The sequence below is a fragment of the Henckelia pumila genome, chromosome 1 (assembly GCF_033568475.1).
Source record: "Henckelia pumila isolate YLH828 chromosome 1, ASM3356847v2, whole genome shotgun sequence".
NCBI classification, from domain to species: Eukaryota; Viridiplantae; Streptophyta; class Magnoliopsida; order Lamiales; family Gesneriaceae; genus Henckelia; species Henckelia pumila.
The window spans coordinates 6,442,342-6,460,450 of NC_133120.1; the positions used below are offsets into that span (position 1 = coordinate 6,442,342).

The window sequence follows — 18,109 nt, forward strand, 5'->3', positions numbered from 1 at the left end:
AGTATCCAGAAAATCATTTGACACCGAATGCCAAAGGAAATGAGGTACATTTACTTTGTTTAAGCAACGTAGGTGTAATAGGCTTTTATTGCGTTTTATCAATGATTGCTTGTAAACATAACATGTATCAATGCAATTCATCTTCGCAATGAATTCATTTTGTAAATTCTTTTCATAATGATTTTTGGGGCCTAGGTTTTGTCATCACCAAAAAGGGGAAAATTGTTGAATCTTGACTTTTGGTGATAACAAAACAATACATCATTGTTTTAGAAAGGCCGCCATTTACTTGTATACACAGGTAATCTACCGACGTCAAGACATCAGCTGACCTCGAAATATCAGCCGGATTAAGCAGTATCAGCTGATCAAAGAATGTCAAACCGTTACTTGTCAACCGAGCTAGACATATCTACCGGCTAAGATATCTACTGAACTTCGAAGATGGTAAGCTACACGCTACATTTAGAAGTCACAGATTCCCAGTTCTCGGAAAGTTTACAAGACAACTTAAATGCAAAGGACGAAGCATTTAAGGAGCGTCTGATAAAGTGAGAAAGCCATAAATAACATTTAATGAGAGCGACACATTGAATAGACAATTAAAGGCGCTCCCAGTACAAGATATTCAGAAGATACTATCACTACCTACTAATCAGAGATTGACAACTGACATCATAGACGCTTTCCTACCGTTGACAGAAGAGAAAGATGTTGGAGAAAATTGATATAAATATCAGAGCCTCTTTACAAAGAAGAACACCACGATTACAAAGAATTTGCATACTTGAGCTCTTGAATCTACTTTGAATTCTCGACCGCTCATTCAACCCTTAGCTAAAAAGCTTATTGGATCTACAAGGAGATTTTTTCAAGGGTTACTCAAATCCAGCTGTTGTTTGAATAACACTATCTGCTACAAGGATTTGAGAGTCTAAGTCTTCAAGAAACTTAGACGTTCATCATCACCAACTAAAGAAAAGTCTAAAGAGCTTTAAATCTTATCACTGTAAATCTAGGAGTTCCATTTTGGGCATTGGATAAGTCCTAACTTGGATCGGGTGTATTTCAGACGTTGTAATAACCAAAGTATTTTAGTAAATCCTTTCGAGTTGGAATAAGGGGTGACGTAGGAGATTGAGCTCCGAACATCCAGAAACATATCTGTGTTTATTTACGTTACTGCATTACAATATTCCATTACTATCATCTAGCATATTAAGAGATGTTTCTGCATGATCATAAGTAGTTCTTATACTTCTAGCAAGCTAACAAAAAATTGGTTGAGTAAACTAACATTTGCTCAATCACATTGCATTATAATTAAATATTATCATAAGTGTGTATTCCCCCACCCCCCACCCCCCTCTACACACGCATTCGATCCCCAACAATTGTGACTTCTGAAAAACTAAGATTCAAAAGTTTAGAGTATAATCCATTAATATTTTAAGTGGATATTAGGAAACTAGGCTACATATTAGAATTAGAATACGTTGTATTTCAATTCAGAATTTACAAAATAGGTAAACCATGGTATTATTTAGTTAAAGTTAAGACCATAATTTTCCAATAGAAACAGTAACTATAAGGACGAATATAAGTTCAATTAAACAAAAACTTAATCGAGATTATGATCCAACAGATGTTAAGTTCCAACCTCGCATCAAATTCAAATCAAGATTTAATATATTACAAATTTCAAAGAGTTTCCAGCAAGAGATGGTTTCTATGGTGAAACTTAGCATTTTATATCAACCACAATTCAATGGGAATACTGGGATACATTTAGATCGTCGATAGTATACTACTATCACGAGCCTTAGATTTTGAGAATGAAGAAATACTTCACTAATATTATTGCTAGATGCCAAATGTGTGGACAAACCAAATTAGAATTCAAAGACTCGGAGAACTTCTTCAAAATCTAGAACTCATGAGATGGAAATGAGAACATATTTCCGTGAAATTGTAGTACTTTTGCCAAAGTAAAGACTAAATCATTGGTGATCATTGATAGAATCATAAAATTCGTGCATCATCGCATGAATTTATTCTAGACAAGTTGGTTACCCTATACATGGACAATATGATGTGATTACAAGTAATCATGACAAGCATACTATCTTTTAGAGATCTAAGTCAAATTCTTGAAAATGGACCACTCGTGATTAAATAAAACTTGAACGAAGTTGAAGTATGAAGAAATTTCAATTCGAATTGTGGATATGAAGGACCAAGTACTGAGGTGATGGACCATTCTTACGTCAAAGTGCAGTGGTTTAATCATTCTAAAAGGAAAGCCACATGGAAACTCGAAGAGAAGATGCGGAAACAATATCATTACCTCTTTTAAGGGAAATTCGACTCAATTTTTTAGAACAAAACTCTCAATAAGGTGGGTGGGATGTGAAGACCCCAAACTTCAACAACCTTAATGGCCGATTATTTCAAAAATCAAATTTACAATAAATTTGATATGTAAAAGGTCACTTGTAATAGAAGAATATATGAGAATAATGACTCATAAAAAGGAGATAATTGGCCATGAATGTGAGACCTTTCAGCTATTATTTTTCAGCCTATAAATACACTAAATGGTTGAGTGGAAAATCTCACCAAATAGCAAACCTAATTATCCACTGTCCAGAAGTTTCTCGTCTCCCAAAATGATTTCTAAATCAAATCTTCACCGTTCATAATGTACCTTTGTATGTTATACATTTTATGTCCAAATTTCAACACAATTCAACGATTAGATTTTCGTAAAATGCCTTCTCAAGAATACTGAACATTTTATAAGAGAGAAGAGAGCAGCGGCGTTTTTTCGTCCAGAAACCAATCTAGATGACAACCAAATTCGATCTCACCAATAAAAATTTGTTTCACTCCTATATAAAGATGCTCTCAAAATTTCATCACGATCCAATGGTACAACATGTCGCAAACTCTTCTGCAAGGTGACTGATTATCAAGCTTATGAAAATCCGAGAGATCTCCTATTTTCAAGCAAGAAGTGCAGCAGATCTCGTACCATTTTATGACCAATTTCAGAGTCAAACAAGGGCCTAAGTTTCGTAAAAAAATCACACAAGGAGTTGCTTCCCAAGACCGATTATATACTAAAAATTTGAAGCACAAGATTCTGCACAAATTCGATGAAAGCTTTCGTGTTCGATCATGTCAGCAAGTTTCATTCACGTTTTAATCTAGTTGAGCAAGTTCAAAAACTACCGAAACCTATTTAAGCATTATAAGTAAGTGGGATTTTATACCTATATTCTTGATATAAGTTTTTATACTTATATTTATTTTTGTGTGAGTTAAGTTTTACAAAATAAATTACATATGCTTTTAAAAACTCGATCGACATGATATATATATTCGTTTGACATGATATGCTACCTTGAATTTGTTGGTTGTTTGATATTATATATAGCATTCGAAGCATGTTATAATTATTTAAAATTCACTGTTAAGATTCAAGTTAGAAGTGGCCAAGGAAATCCGATGATTTGATTTGATTTGGCCCTGATGCGGTGGGTTATAATAATCGTTTTTTTTTTGTTTCGCCCCTTAGAGAAGTAACATATACGGGACTGATCAGTAGACCATGAAAAATGAGATGATTTTCAGTGCTAAGTTTGTCTCATTTGAGTTAGATTCAACATGCTTATTTTATTTCAAGATTTTGAAATGTACATGCGTATATGAAAATATATTTTGGTGTTTATCATGCTCGATCGACCCCCACTTGTTGAGTGTTTTACAAAATACTCACCCCCTTGCCTTCCTACCCGGATACCAAAGAACAGTTGGAAGAGGATGAGCAACATGAATTCTGGGGTTGGTGATCAAGTTTTGGAAATCCTATTAGTAGTTTATATTTTGTTATATTGTCTCTTTCGCTATTATCGTTTTCTTATTTTGATCAGACATTTCTAGTTATGTAAAAGACTGGTTGAAGACTATTTTTTTTATACTACATGGCTTGTTATTTTACTTTTCAAAATGTTAAACAATGCCGATGACACATCTCGGTTCTGAGGCCTGACATGCATCCCGTATGCGCAAAAGCACCAAGAAGAGATCCCAGAGTGAATGCTCATCATCTCGTGACCCCGATAAAGAAGACCCAAAGAAAACTAAGTCTAAAGTTAATAACAAAGATCCTGAGGGGACCAAGAAAAATACTAATCATAAAGATGGTCAAACAAGTTCTCACATAGTTCACGACATCTCTGACGAAAACAAAACCATTATTCCATCCCATGGAGATGGATCTCACAAATATGTATCCGGAGAGAATTCGTCAGCAATCTTGTCTACATGTCGGAGCTTGTTCACTAACGTCATTCTATCTGAATCATTGCTTAAGGGAGTCAAAATCCCCAGCCTACGTGAATTCGATGGAACTATAGATCCTCAAGATCATATTAACAAATTCTACGCAAAAGAATATTTGTATTACATCACAGATGCTGCTTACTGCAAGATATTCCGAACAACGTTATTAGGACGAGCTCTCACATGGTTCAATAAGTTGCCGTCCAGATCTATTGCCAACTTGGAGCAACTCACCGAGTGTTTCATGCAGCAATTTTCAATTAACAATAAATACCAGAAAAAGACAGCATACATATTCATAATTGTTCTGAAACAAAGAGAAATTTTGAGGAATCTATAGCAGGAAATCCCACACGTTAAGCGATTTACTCATGCGGTTCACAAAATCCCACACGTGAACCACGATTTTTTATCTGGAATAATGCAGCAGAACTTGCGCCCTGGAAGGTTTCAGGAATCTATAGCAGGAAAATCCCCGAACACCTTGGAGGAGCTGCTGTCTAGAGTCAAAAAATACATACGCATCAAGGAAACTGATGAGTTGCACTCCTCGAAAAAAAACGAGAAAAAATACGACAAAATATAAAGCAAGACAGAGAGTCATGCCAATCTAAAAAAACTCTACACTCATAGAGCAAACACCTGCAAGCTAAAATAAATTGCTTGCTGTTACTTTATTTGCTCCGCAGATCAAAAATTTTTATTTAAGACAGAGGGTCATGCCAATCTAAAGAAACTCTACACTCATAGAGCAAACACCAGCAAGCTAAAATAAATTGCTTGCTGTTACTTTATTTGCTCTACAGATCAAAACATTTTATTTAATTCTCTTTTATTTTATGTTTAATAATAAACTTATGTTTATTTGTTTAATTTTATATTTAATTATATAAGAAGGTACCCAGCTCCATCAACAAATGTTTAACTCATACGTCACGACCTATGCAATCATTGAGGATACCCATCCATCAGAGGCTTGGCCAACCCTGTAGGACTACCTAAGCCACGTTTCTATAAGAGGTCAAGACGAAAAAAATAAAGTCCTCGGATACCTAATCTCCTAATAGAGTGGGTTTAGGACTTCTCCATGAGACCAAATCTTTGGAACTTGATCCATTCCTAAGTACTCCATGTTAAGCACTACGTTATTTCTCCTAGAGTGTAACAAAAAGTCGTAGAGACTATAAAAAAATCAAAAAGTCATAGCGACTATAAAAAAAATCAAAAAATCATAGCGACTATAAATAATTCATCGAGTCATGATGACTATAAAAAATTCATGAAGTCATAACGATTATAAATTTTTTTCAGAAGAAGTTATAGCGACTATAAAAAAAATTTCAGAAAAAGTCATATCCACTATAAAAAATTTATCAAGTCATAATGACTACAAAAGAATTCATCAAGTCATGATAGCCATAAAATATTCACCAAGTCCTAAAGACTATACAAAATCATAGCCCCAAGGGGTTACTTCCTGTAACGCCCTCAAACAATGAGGACATTACTCAACTAATATGACCTTATTATAAATGCGGAAAAGAGCATTTTTGAAAGATGTATGCATACATCCAACCTTACTTAAAACAATTTCAAACATAAAACTGGTTTTTTTCACTCAAACATAATAATATTCTGTTGCCTTCACTCAAACATAATAATATTCAGTTTCCTTAATCTCAACACAAACACACTCATGCATCTCTCGCCGGCTTGACTCTTGGCTCCTCCTCATGTCCGACATCAAACTCATTGACATATGCATAGTTGTCATCCTCATTACCTGCACCATTCAAGCATAGTTAGACTAAAGACTCAGCAAGAATATGCAATACAAATCATGAGTTTTAAAATTTCTTTTAAATATAATATTACGTAATATAAACATGAACATAAACATAAACTCATTCTTAATTGACGAATTATGTGAAATTTGTGGCAATTGTCTGATAGTCCTGATCTCATCATTCATGTTTATCAACAAGTAATTGGAAAGGCCCCTCTGAATCTTATCCCGAAGTTCCAGTCCCGTGTTTTTCCTTAGCATAACTCATAATTGGAAAGGCCCCTCCACAGCTTATCCCGAAGTGCCAGTCCCGTAGATTTGGAAAGGTCCCTCCGGCGCCCATCCCGAAGTACCATTTCCGTATTTGCCACCATAAAGACACATAAGACATCAAAATCCTTTATGCTTAATCATACATCATTCATCATATCATTCCATAATCCTTTCATTGCGTTATCATAACATGTCATTCATTGTGAAGCATCATTGAAATATCATAATTATCGTCTTAACTTTTGTTTCATGAACATAAAACTTTACTTGATAACTTTATGCATGTCATATATGATTAAAAAATCATACTTTCATACTGAACATAAGTTTCATGAATGAACCTTAAACATGTACATTCATCACATAACATAATCGGTCCACGTAAGCCGTTCTTTCCGTTCTTGACCTTAAAACTTAAAAATTTTTGCATAGGAACTCTTAAATAAATTTTAGAAGCCTTAAAAGATCATAACCATGAATTTAGGACCACTAAATCAAAAATTAAGAAAAATAATTTGAAGATATAGCGCTCCAGCACTGTAAGAGCAGCGCTGGGACGCTATACTTGCGCATTGGCAGCTCTGCTGCACTGCATTTTCTATGCATTCACACTGATATTGCACCCATAAATTGGGAAAGTGGTAAACATAAAAGTTATAGCTCTTGATATTCGCTTCCAAATCCGAAAACCTCATCTCCATTAGATTTTGCAGTAAATATTGATGCTCATTCTCCCGAGATGTGTCACTGCCGGAAATTCAAAACACTCATCACACTTCAGGCCAAATTTTGGCCAATATTCCAAAATGATTTTGACAAAACTCAAAACACGAAAGTTGTAGATAAATAAGTTAGTTTTCAAATAAAATTAGCCTCATATCATTTGGATCAGTACACTAATGTTTATCCTCAAAATCATAACAAGTGTTGGTAATCCAGTGTCATCGAACACAACTTCAAACTCAAACATAAAATTCTTTTACCCAAAATTCTAACTACATAAATCATCAAAACTAATTTCTTGTAATTGAACATGGTTTAACTAACTTCAAAACACTAAAAATCTTAAAAGAACATGAATCTCTTGAATCAACTCAAGAACTTGACAAGAACGACTTACGTTTACGATCTCGTAAAAATCTAAACTTCATACTCTTGAAATTCTTGCAAATAATGCATACATATCTCAACATACATCATCATATAATATATTGATCCATATCATTTTATCAAAATACATAATAGCTTGAATGGGTTTCAAAATCTTTAAAATTTATACTTGCCTTGAAATGAAGACGGAGTTGATCCGGATTTTTGGCAACGAGCTAACCACGACACGAATGAGATTTGGAACTTGGATGGTGAAGATCTTGAATAAATTGGTTGATGAACCAAAGAAGAAGAGGAAGGAAGCAGAAAGTGTTGAAGGGAACATGAAGTGAAGGAATGAATAAGTCAAGGAGACATGCAATTGATGATGGGGTAAGTGGTGGTTGAGTGCAATAATCAAAATTCAATTCGTAATGTCCGTCGGCTACTAAAACGCATTCAGCCCAACACGCTCGACTCGGACTGATAAAATTTCATTTCTTGGCTCGTACATCATAAAAATATGAATATTATACTTGAAATTCTCGTAATAATATTTCTTACGATCACGTGCATTGGTTAGTCTCGTTCCATGAATCTAGAATCAAACTCGCCCTGAAATCATAAACTTACTTAAAAATGTTAAAATAAAATTTATGTAGACATGAAATAATATTCATAATTCATAACTTAAAATAATTTAAATGCACTACATCATTAAAATCATCTTAAAAGCATCGCGAGCGAGATAGTGGATTTTTGAACCTTACAACTATTGGTGATCGGTTAACTCGTGCCCGGAAACGCAGCGGAAATTATATAATTTTTATAAAAGAGATCCGAGCATTTGTGTAGCATTCAAAATCAAACAACCATAGGGTATTTAGAAGTTTTAATCTTGGAACACATTCACAAATTAAAAGTTACTTTTCCATTTATTTTCCAAGTTAGAAGTCAAACTTCTAATTTATTTTACTTATAAACTCCTTTATAAGTTGTTCAACACATTGAACAAATTTTAATCTCAACGGAATCTAGAAATTTAGTACTTGTGTGACCCTCAATGGTTTATTGATACAACTAGCAGTGGGTTCACATCTCCATGTGATTTGGTATCAACAAGTCCCTTATATGAGCATACCCTATATAGCTTCATTCTTATTGATCAACTCCTTGATAATAATAACGTCAGAAAAATCAAGTCTGATAGTACCCAACTAGTCATGTTAAACATCTAGCAGCATCGCTTACATGACTCCCTAGGTATCAAATTATAGTGCCTGCAAGAACCAATCAATTATGGTTAGCGTACAGTACGGTCCCTTCAACTCATATATCCCGACCGATTTGACAACCATTGGTTTATCAAGAATTGTCATTGAATCGATAACTATGTGTTATGTCATAGTTGCATCAAAGGTGTAATTCAAGAAACCCCTTTCTTAATTACCACCTACTCTGATCAGAGATTTCAAGCTACGTATGCATGAGATCACATAGGATATCCATACCCGTAGGTATGTGGTGAATCCCCGACTACAATGCATCGACTCCTATATGTTTCGTCACAACACTCAACATTGCCACCTGATGACCCCAGTTGAGTCGGTAAACAATTCAAAGTGAAGCACTAGCATATAGAGTCTCCATATTGTCCCAGGTTATAAGGACTAATGGTGTACAACCATAAACTAGGACTTCTGCACTCGATAAGTGAGAACCACTTGGAAAGTCCTTTAGGGAGGGTTGTTCAGTGTACTCTACAAGGAGCACCTATTTTCATGCTTGGACATCTTCATGTCCCCTACCAATGAAACATGGTACTCACATCGCAAATACTAGTCTCAAGATCGAGCGGCCTTTATCCTTCTTTATGGCAGCTGAATCGACTAGGAACAGTTTAGAATATAAAGTATTCCAAATATGAGTTTCATGATAGTCATCACATGACCATCTCATATTCTTTCTACTATTTGTATAATCAAGGGCTTTATCTAGCATGGGTATAAAGATAAAGATGTGCCATATTAATTAATGTCAAATATTAATAAAATAAAGATTGTCATACAAGAGTTCTCTCAAGGACCATCGACCAACACACTGGCTCGACGGGCACCTACTCTAACAATCTCCCACTTGCACTAGAGCCAACTACCCATATTCTTCAAACCCATTGATTCGCGATGCTTTTCGAATAATGGTCCTGGTAATGGCTTAGTTAGTGGATCAGCAACATTATCTGCGGAGGCGACTCTGTCTAATGATACCTCTCCTCTTTCCACAATCTCCCGGATGATGTGGTATTTTCTCAGCACATGTTTGGATTTTTGATGAGACCTTGGTTCTTTTGCTTGAGCAATGGCACCGGTGTTGTCGCAGTACACCGGGACTGGATCAATTCCATTAGGAATAACGCCCAACTCTTGGATGAAATTCCTAATCTAAACAGCTTCCTTTGCAGCATCGGATGCAGCAATATATTCTGCATCAGTGGTTGAATCCGCAGTGCTGTTTTGCTTGGAACTCTTCCAACAAACAGCTGCACCATTGAGCATGAATACAAAACCGGAAGTTGATTTCGAATCATCAACATCGCTTTGGAAGTTAGAGTCGGTATATCCTTCCAATTTGAGTTCTCCACCCCCATAAATCAAGAACATATTATTAGTCCTTCTGAAATACTTGAGAATGTCTTTCATAGCTTTCCAGTGTGGAATACCAGGGTTCTATTGATATATACTTGTAACACTTAGTGCAAAGGCCACGTCAGGACGTGTAGATATCATTGCATACGTGATACTACCAATTGCAGATGCATATGGAATGCGTGTCATCGCCTCTATCTCTGCATCATTCTTGGGAGACATGGACTTGGATAGAGACACGCCATGACACATTGGTAGATGTCCTCTCTTAGACTCATCCATCGAGAACCTCTTCACGATGGTATCAATGTTTGTGGACTGGGTGAGACCAAGCAATCTTTTCGATCTATCCCGATAGATTTGTATTCCCAATACAAAAGATACCATACTTTAGTTGATTGAAACATTCCTACATCATTCCCAATGAGTAGAATGTCATCAACATAAAGTACCAGGAATGTCACAACACTCCCATTGAGATTCTTATACACACAGGGTTCCTCAGGATTCTTAGTAAACCAAACTCTTTGATTGTACCATCAAATCTGAGGTTTCAGCTCCTAGATGCCTGTTTGAGACCATAAATAGATCTCTGAATTTTGCATACTTTATGCTCACTTCCAATAGATGTGAACCCTTCAGGTTGAGACATGTAAATTTCTTCCTTAATATCCCCATTAAGAAAAGTTGTCTTCACATCCATCTGTCATATTTCATAGTCATACCATACGACAATGGCTAGCATTATCCTAATATACTTGAACATTGCGAATGGAGAAAAAGTTACTTCAAAGTCAACTCCTTGCCTTTGAGTATAACCTTTTGCTACCAATCCCACCTTGAAGGTCACCACCTTCCCATCCGTCCCAAGTTTCCTCTTGTAAATCCATATACACCCTATAGGAACAATTCCTTCAGGTGGATCCACAAGATTCCAAACTTGTTTCGAATACATGGAATTCATCTCTGATTCCATAGCTTCAAGCCACTTGGATGAATCGGCATCAGATAACGCTTCCTTGAAGGTCCTTGGATCACATCCATGGTTAGCCTCATTTTGGCCCTCTTCAAGAAGCAGACCATATCTCATAGGTGGTCTTGAGATCCTCTCGGATCTTCTATGAACTTGTATCTCCTCTCTTGGTTGTTTGGGTATGTGTTCTACAACCGTGGGTGTTTCTTGAATTTCTTCTAGTTCTATCATCTTCCATTTTCTATCCAATAGAAATTCCTTCTCCAAGAAGGTTGCTGATAGTAGTGTTTTGTTTGCATTTTTAGTGTCGTTTTGATTAGTGTTTTGCATGCATTTTGTTTCATTGTTTGTGTTTTATTCTAGTTTTACTTTATGTCATGCATTGAGCTTCTTAACTTAGTTTTTATTCATTGTGTAGGAATTGCTATTTTGTTGATCGAAGAAATCGAAGTGCATCCATGCGTCCAAAGGAAACAGCAGAGCAGAATTTTCCATCAGGGATGCATGCGCTCGATCCTGGAAATTCTTGGGATCGAGCGCGGTCATGAAATTCTGAAGGCAGTAGGATGCTCAAGATCTCTCGCTCGATCGGGTGAAAATCCCGGATCGAGCGAGCGCAAGGAAGTTTAAAGGCAGAGAGTTGAATAATTAGCATGCGCTCGATCCTGGGAATTGTCGGGATCGAGCGCGCGGGTCTGATGCGGGAAAAATTTGTAATTTTGGGAAATTCTTTTAATTAAGGCTCTAGACTTTTATTAGAGAATTAATTCGTTTTTGAGGGAGATTATCAGATTATTCTACACGCTTAGAACGCAAAGAACTCTCTGTGGACGGCTAGGTTTTCTCCCTTCTTTTCTTATTTTTTATTTTCTCTCATGAATTTTTGTAGAGAATTCATGGGTATTGTTGGCTAAACTTTAATACTTAGTTGAGGAAGACAAGACCCTTGATTTAGTTTATTCATCAGATTTTGATTTCCAATGTTTGATTTCTATCAAGTATCAAGAATTATTCTGAATTGATTGATATGCTTGTGTATGAGATTTTTAGATTGGCCATCTTAGAATTTCATTATACAAACAAAAGCTAAATTAGAATTCAAATCCGTAATTGTTTGAAACCTCTAATTTGCGAAGCAACTGCGATTAATATTTTCTGCTGTTGAATTTGCTAAATCGTGGGAATAGTAATTGACTAGGATAAATTCATCCTCTTGTGTATGGGTTGTCTAGCTTTATCAGTTTTACTAGTTTGAATGCTACTGTGGATTTAAATCTGATCGCTGGTATTGGGTTAGTCTATGGGGTAAGGGTTAACTTAGAACGCTTGTGTCTAGTTAACTAAAATTAAGTAAAACAGGAATTAAATTTTTGATGATGAATATTTTATAGGATTAATTATTTTTAGATGATCAATGATTGAATGAATAATATCAAGGGTGTAGTCGACTGATACCAAGTTTCGTCTCTTATTGAATTTTCCAAGTTAATTTTCATTCTTGCATGATAGTGATAATTTGAAAATTTTAATTGCTTACAAGCTTCAATAGTTAATCTCAACTGCCAAACCCCCCTTTTTACTATTTTAGTATTTTTCAAAGAACACTTTTATGTTTACCTTTTCTCGTGGGAACGATCCCTACTCACACTACTGCATTATTTGTTTATCTGATTGAGTCGGGTAATTTGGGCGTATACGATAAGCGCTACCAAATTTTTGCGCCGTTGCCGGGGAACGGTGTTAATTTATTGTGTTCTTTTTATTTTTATTTTTAATTTTAATTTTTATTTATTTATTCCTCGTAGTGCTACTCTGGTTTGTTCATGCTTTCAGGTGAATCTTCAGAAGAAGAAGAATTTCAATACAACCCAGAGATAGAAAGAACCTTGCTTACGCGAAGGAGAGAACTTCGTAGGAAACAACAAGAGGAAGCTGCTCAAGCTGCATTCCCAGAAGAAGAGATGGCTGTTAACGCTAATCTGAGTTTGAGACAATTGGGCACTCCTGATCCAAACCAACAGCCCTTGTGCATTACTTTCCCTACTCTAGAAAATAATGCTAATTTTGAATTGAAATCTGGACTGATACACTTAGTGCCTGCTTTTCATGGTCTTCCAGGTGAGGATCCGCTCAAACATCTGATGGAATTCCACGTGGTGTGTTAAAGCATGAAACCGCATGGAGTTACAGAGGAGCAGATTCAGCTCAGAGACTTTCCTTTCTCTTTAAAGAGTTCTGCTAAGGATTGGCTGTACTACCTACCTTCTGGATCCATCACCACCTGGACTGAGATGAAGAGAATATTCTTAGAGAAGTACTTTCCAGCTTCTAGAGCAGCAAACATCCGGAAAGAAATTTATGGGTGCAAACAGCAGATGGGAGATTCACTGCACGAGTATTGAGAGCACATCAAGAAACTTTGCGCCAGCTGCCCACAACACCAGATAAGTGAAAACTTACTAATTCAATACTGTTATGAAGGGTTGTTGTCTTATGACAGGAGTATGCTGGATGCGGCTAGTGGAGGAGTTTTTGTGGAAAAAACTCCGGTGCAAGCAAGGAACTTAATAGAAAATATGGCTGCCAATTCTCAGCAATTTGGCACCAATAGAAGTGATCCTGCACCAAGGAAGAGTAATGAGGTAAACGTTTCTTCCCTTGAACAACAACTGAGCGAACTGACGTCTCTTGTGCGTCATATGGCTGTAGGGAATGGACAGATTGCAAGGGTATGTGGAATTTGCACTCAAGTGGGACATGCAACTGACATGTGTCCCACTCTTCAAGAGGGATCTGCGGAGCAAGTCAATGCAGCAGGAGGATTTCCAGGGCCACCTCAGCAGAAGTATGATCCTTACTCTAACACATACAATCCAGGTTGGAGGGATCATCCAAACCTCAGATATGGCAATCCTCCAGCAAATCAAGCTTATAGGCCGCCGTACCCTCCACCACAGCGTCCTCCGATTCCTACGCCAGGTGAGTCTCTTGAAAACATAGTTCAGAATCTTGCCACTAATACCTTGGCTTTCCAACAGGACACCAGGACGAGCATCCAAAACTTAAATATCAAAATGGGGCAGCTTGCTGCAGCAATTAGCAAGTTGGAAGCACAAAATTCCAGCCGTTTGCCTTCACAAACAGTGGTGAATCAGAAGGATAACGTGAGTGCTATCACTTTGAGGAGTGGAAAGGAGCTGCAGATTCAAGACGGATTGGTCAAAGAACCGGTAGAGACTGAAAGGGAAAAATAATCTAAGGTGAAGGAGCGTGAGCTCATTCCTAAAGAAGCACCGAGAGGTAAGTTTCCTCCTTTGTCTGAGTATAAACCTGTAGCCCCTTTTCCCTTAGCTTTAAAGGACTCTAGGAAAAATGAGGGGATAAAGGAGCTCTATGAAACTTTTCGTAGATGCGAGGTAAACATTCCACTGTTAGATTCTATTAAGCAAGTACCTCGCTATGCTAAATTTTTAAAAGAATTATGTACTGCGAAAAGAAAACAAAATTTGAAGGGTTGTATGAAAGTTGAATTGGGAGAACAGGTTTCTGCCGTTATTCAAAGAAAGGTACCTACAAAATGCAAGGACCCAGGTATGTTCTCGATTCCATGTCAAATAGGAGGTGTTCAGCTTGATACGGCCATGCTAGATTTAGGAGCATCTATTAACGTCATGACATACTCTGTTTATGCTTCCTTAAATCTTGGGCCTTTGAATGAAACTGATATTGTTATCCAAATGGTTGATCGATCTACTATTTTTCCAAGGGGTTTGTTAGAAAATGTTTTAGTAGAAGTTGGTGACTTGGTCTTTCCTGCTGATTTCTATGTTCTTGACATGAAAAGTAATCAATTGAATAGTCCTATTTTGTTAGGAAGACCATTTTTGAAAACTTCTAAGTCTATCATAGATGTTGATAACGGTAATCTCAGGATGGAATTCGATGGAAAAATTGCTAAATTTGATATTTTTGATACCCTGAAAATTCCTGCCCGTGAAAGTGTTGTTAATATTCTTGTAACACCTGCTGAAATTTCTACTGCTGAAAACTTTTTCTCTGATATGCAGGCACTAAAAACTGCGACAAAATGTCCTCCTGATAACGCGAAAAGGATGCCCATGAGAAAAGAGAAACGGGGTCAAGGAGCTAGCACCTCCAAGAAATTGATGCAGCAAATTCTTGGGACAAAATTTTTTGGAAAATGTTTTAAATGGGTGAAGGTGGACAAAGGAACCATTTAAACCACCCTGAGGAACTGCAACATTCAGTCGAGCCAACGACCGTAAACAAAGGCGCTGACTGGGAGGCAACCCAGTATTTCTAATTTTTTTAGTTTTTGCTTTTACTTTATTTTTTTAATTTATTTTAAATTTTTTTTTGTTTCGTTCAATTTTGTTTTTATTTCATTTTCGTAAAAAAATTTTTCGAGGCACGCTTGATCCTAGATATTCTTGGGATCGAGCGCGCATATTGAAAAAGCTTACTGCCTCATTTATTTTTTGGGCGCGCTCGATCGGGTATTTGTCCCGGATCGAGCGCGCAGATTACACAAGCCTCTGCCTCGCATTTTATATAGGCGCGCTCGATCCTGGAATTTACCCGGATCGAGCGCGCGCCACTTTGGCTTTATAACTAGGCGTTTTTCCTTCTCTTTTCCCCACTCTCCCTACAAATTCCCCTCGGCCCTTAGCTTCGTTTTTCTCTAAATTTTTGAAATTTCACCATTGTTCACGAATTGTTATCAATCTATTACAGGATCATTCAAGTGCTTGGAATCTTCATCTTTTTCCTACTCTCTACTCCTCCAAGGCCATATTTTGCTAGAAAAGCCGGAATTGTTGGTACACGCAAGGTGTTCGACGAATTGCCAATATCACTAATCCTTGCAAATTTTTGAGTGCTCATGGGTCCAAGGCGCACTACTGAGAGAGGCAAATCTTCTCGCCAAGGCACACGAGCTACAACCGCATCCTTCAACTTAGCCAGGCGCTTTGTCAATCAAGCGGCTCGTGATCGCTACGACCACGCCAAGAACCATCAATCCCCTATTGCTGAGAGGGGTTTTGATCTCGATGTGACTGTAAACGAAGTGGCGGCTCAAGTCTTGGCACGTGGGTGGGGAACGTTCTGTAAGCAACCCACTCCAGCCATTGTCCCTCTTGTTAGGGAATTCTATGCTAATGCTGCGGAGCGGACGGATGGAAAGGCCTTTGTCCGGGGCACTTTGGTTTCATACGCAGCCTCTGAGCTGAATGCCATGCTCGAGACACCAGATGTCGATGACAGTTTATTCCAAAGCGCTGCCCTTTACCCGGATGTTCACGAGATCCTTGCTCAGCTATGCTTTACCGGGGCTTCTTGGTTGGATCCGATTACTTACAAGTGCTTCAAAGAGAAATATCTTTTTGTGAATCCGGCCACCTGGTATGCATTTCTCTGCCGCTGTTTAATGCCAATATCACACAAGAGCGAAGTTCATGTGGAGCGTGCTGTATTGCTATATGCTCTCGATGTCGGACTTCCGGTCAATGTGGGTCGAGTTATTCATGCTCAGATACGACAGTCGGTTTCTTCTAGGACATCCGGTCTTTTCTTTCCTATGATCATTACACAGTTATGCTTGCGCGCTGGTGTGCAAGCTAGAGCCGATGAGGAATGGTTGCAGCCAATGCGACCCATTGACCAAGCAGCCGTTGATGCAAAAAGGGCTTATAGGCGGAGCCTATTTCTGGTGGATGACCAATTTGTGGCGGTGCACGAGCAGGTGCGTCCTATTCCACCTCCACGCCGCTCGACTGCAGTTACTGTTCAAGAGATGGCCGCTTTCATGCAGCACCAGAACATGTTCAATGCAGCCACTGCTGCAAATTTTCAGGTGCTAGATTATATCACTCGTGGCATCTCCGAGCGACTAGGGATTGATCCCACCACGCTCCCACCAGCTGTTCCTTTTCCGCCATCTTTTGAGTTCCCATGGGTCGACCCAGTGCCACCGCCAGAGCATGATGAGGACGGGGCGGACGCCAATCCATAAACCTGGGGAGTTTTCTTTTTATCTTTTCATTGCATTGCATTCATTTTCTTTTGTGTTGTTAGTTGTTTAGTTTAGTTCTCGAGCATTGAGGGCAATGCTTTGTTTAAGTGTGGGGGGGTGCATTCAGTGTTTTGTTGTTTGTTTTGCATTATGTTTGTTGCGTATTTGCATATAGTTCGTAAATTGTGTCATGAGGTTTTGTTGTGTATAAGTAAAGGATGATTTCTAGCCTATGATAAGATAGTTGAAAAATGTTAATTTTTGAAAAAAAATTTGACTCTTAGTTGGATATGAGAAACTGTAGGTTGTTTGTTGAATATTCTTAAGCACGCATGTTTAACCAGTGAAGTGTAGCGATATATTAGATATTGTGGATGTCTGTTGGACCATTGCACGGCAATAGGTGTCTGTGAAACTTGATAGTTTCTTGAACCTTGATGATTTTTTTGATGTGACACCTACGATCTTGGGCGCACCTAAAAAAAATATATATATATATAATAAATGTACAACTCCATCCGGGCCTTGACATGATTTAAATCCTAAAAGAGCAAGATCAAGGCTAAGTATGCGGATAAAATGGGGTTGATGCTCCATCCGGGCTATAGACAAGGGGATTGAAATTCTAATCCTGTCTTAGTTGTAGCTAAGTTTGCGGGTAATTATTGGGGCTATTGCAATACCGGGTGCAAAATCCGGAGGTGCGTAATTATTCTCAAGAAAGTTGTGTTGTGTTGAATGATTGTTGAGAGGAGAGTTCTTGATGGTGTAGCTTACACTGAATTGTTTAAAAGGTCGGCGAACAGTCTTGAAACTTTGTCTTTTGAAGTTGCATGTAATTGGGGTAACATGGCACACACACACGTTCGCATTCGTCTGAAGGTGTATCATTGATGATTGAGAGTCGCTATGAACTTATTTGTTAGATGAAAGTGGTTTTCTCTGAGGCTATGGTATGCGTG

At 37.7% G+C, this 18,109-nt stretch overlaps 1 protein-coding gene across 1 annotated transcript; it reads left to right on the forward strand.

Annotated features, from left to right (window-relative positions):
* The first annotated feature begins 13,074 nt into the window (after positions 1-13,074).
* On the forward strand, positions 13,075-15,354 carry LOC140894451 (uncharacterized). Its single transcript, XM_073302961.1, has 5 exons — positions 13,075-13,231; positions 13,595-13,755; positions 13,834-14,343; positions 14,473-14,529; positions 14,656-15,354. Exons 1-5 carry the CDS (start codon positions 13,075-13,077, stop codon positions 15,352-15,354), a joined length of 1,584 nt encoding a protein of 527 aa, XP_073159062.1.
* The last annotated feature ends 2,755 nt before the right edge of the window (positions 15,355-18,109 follow it).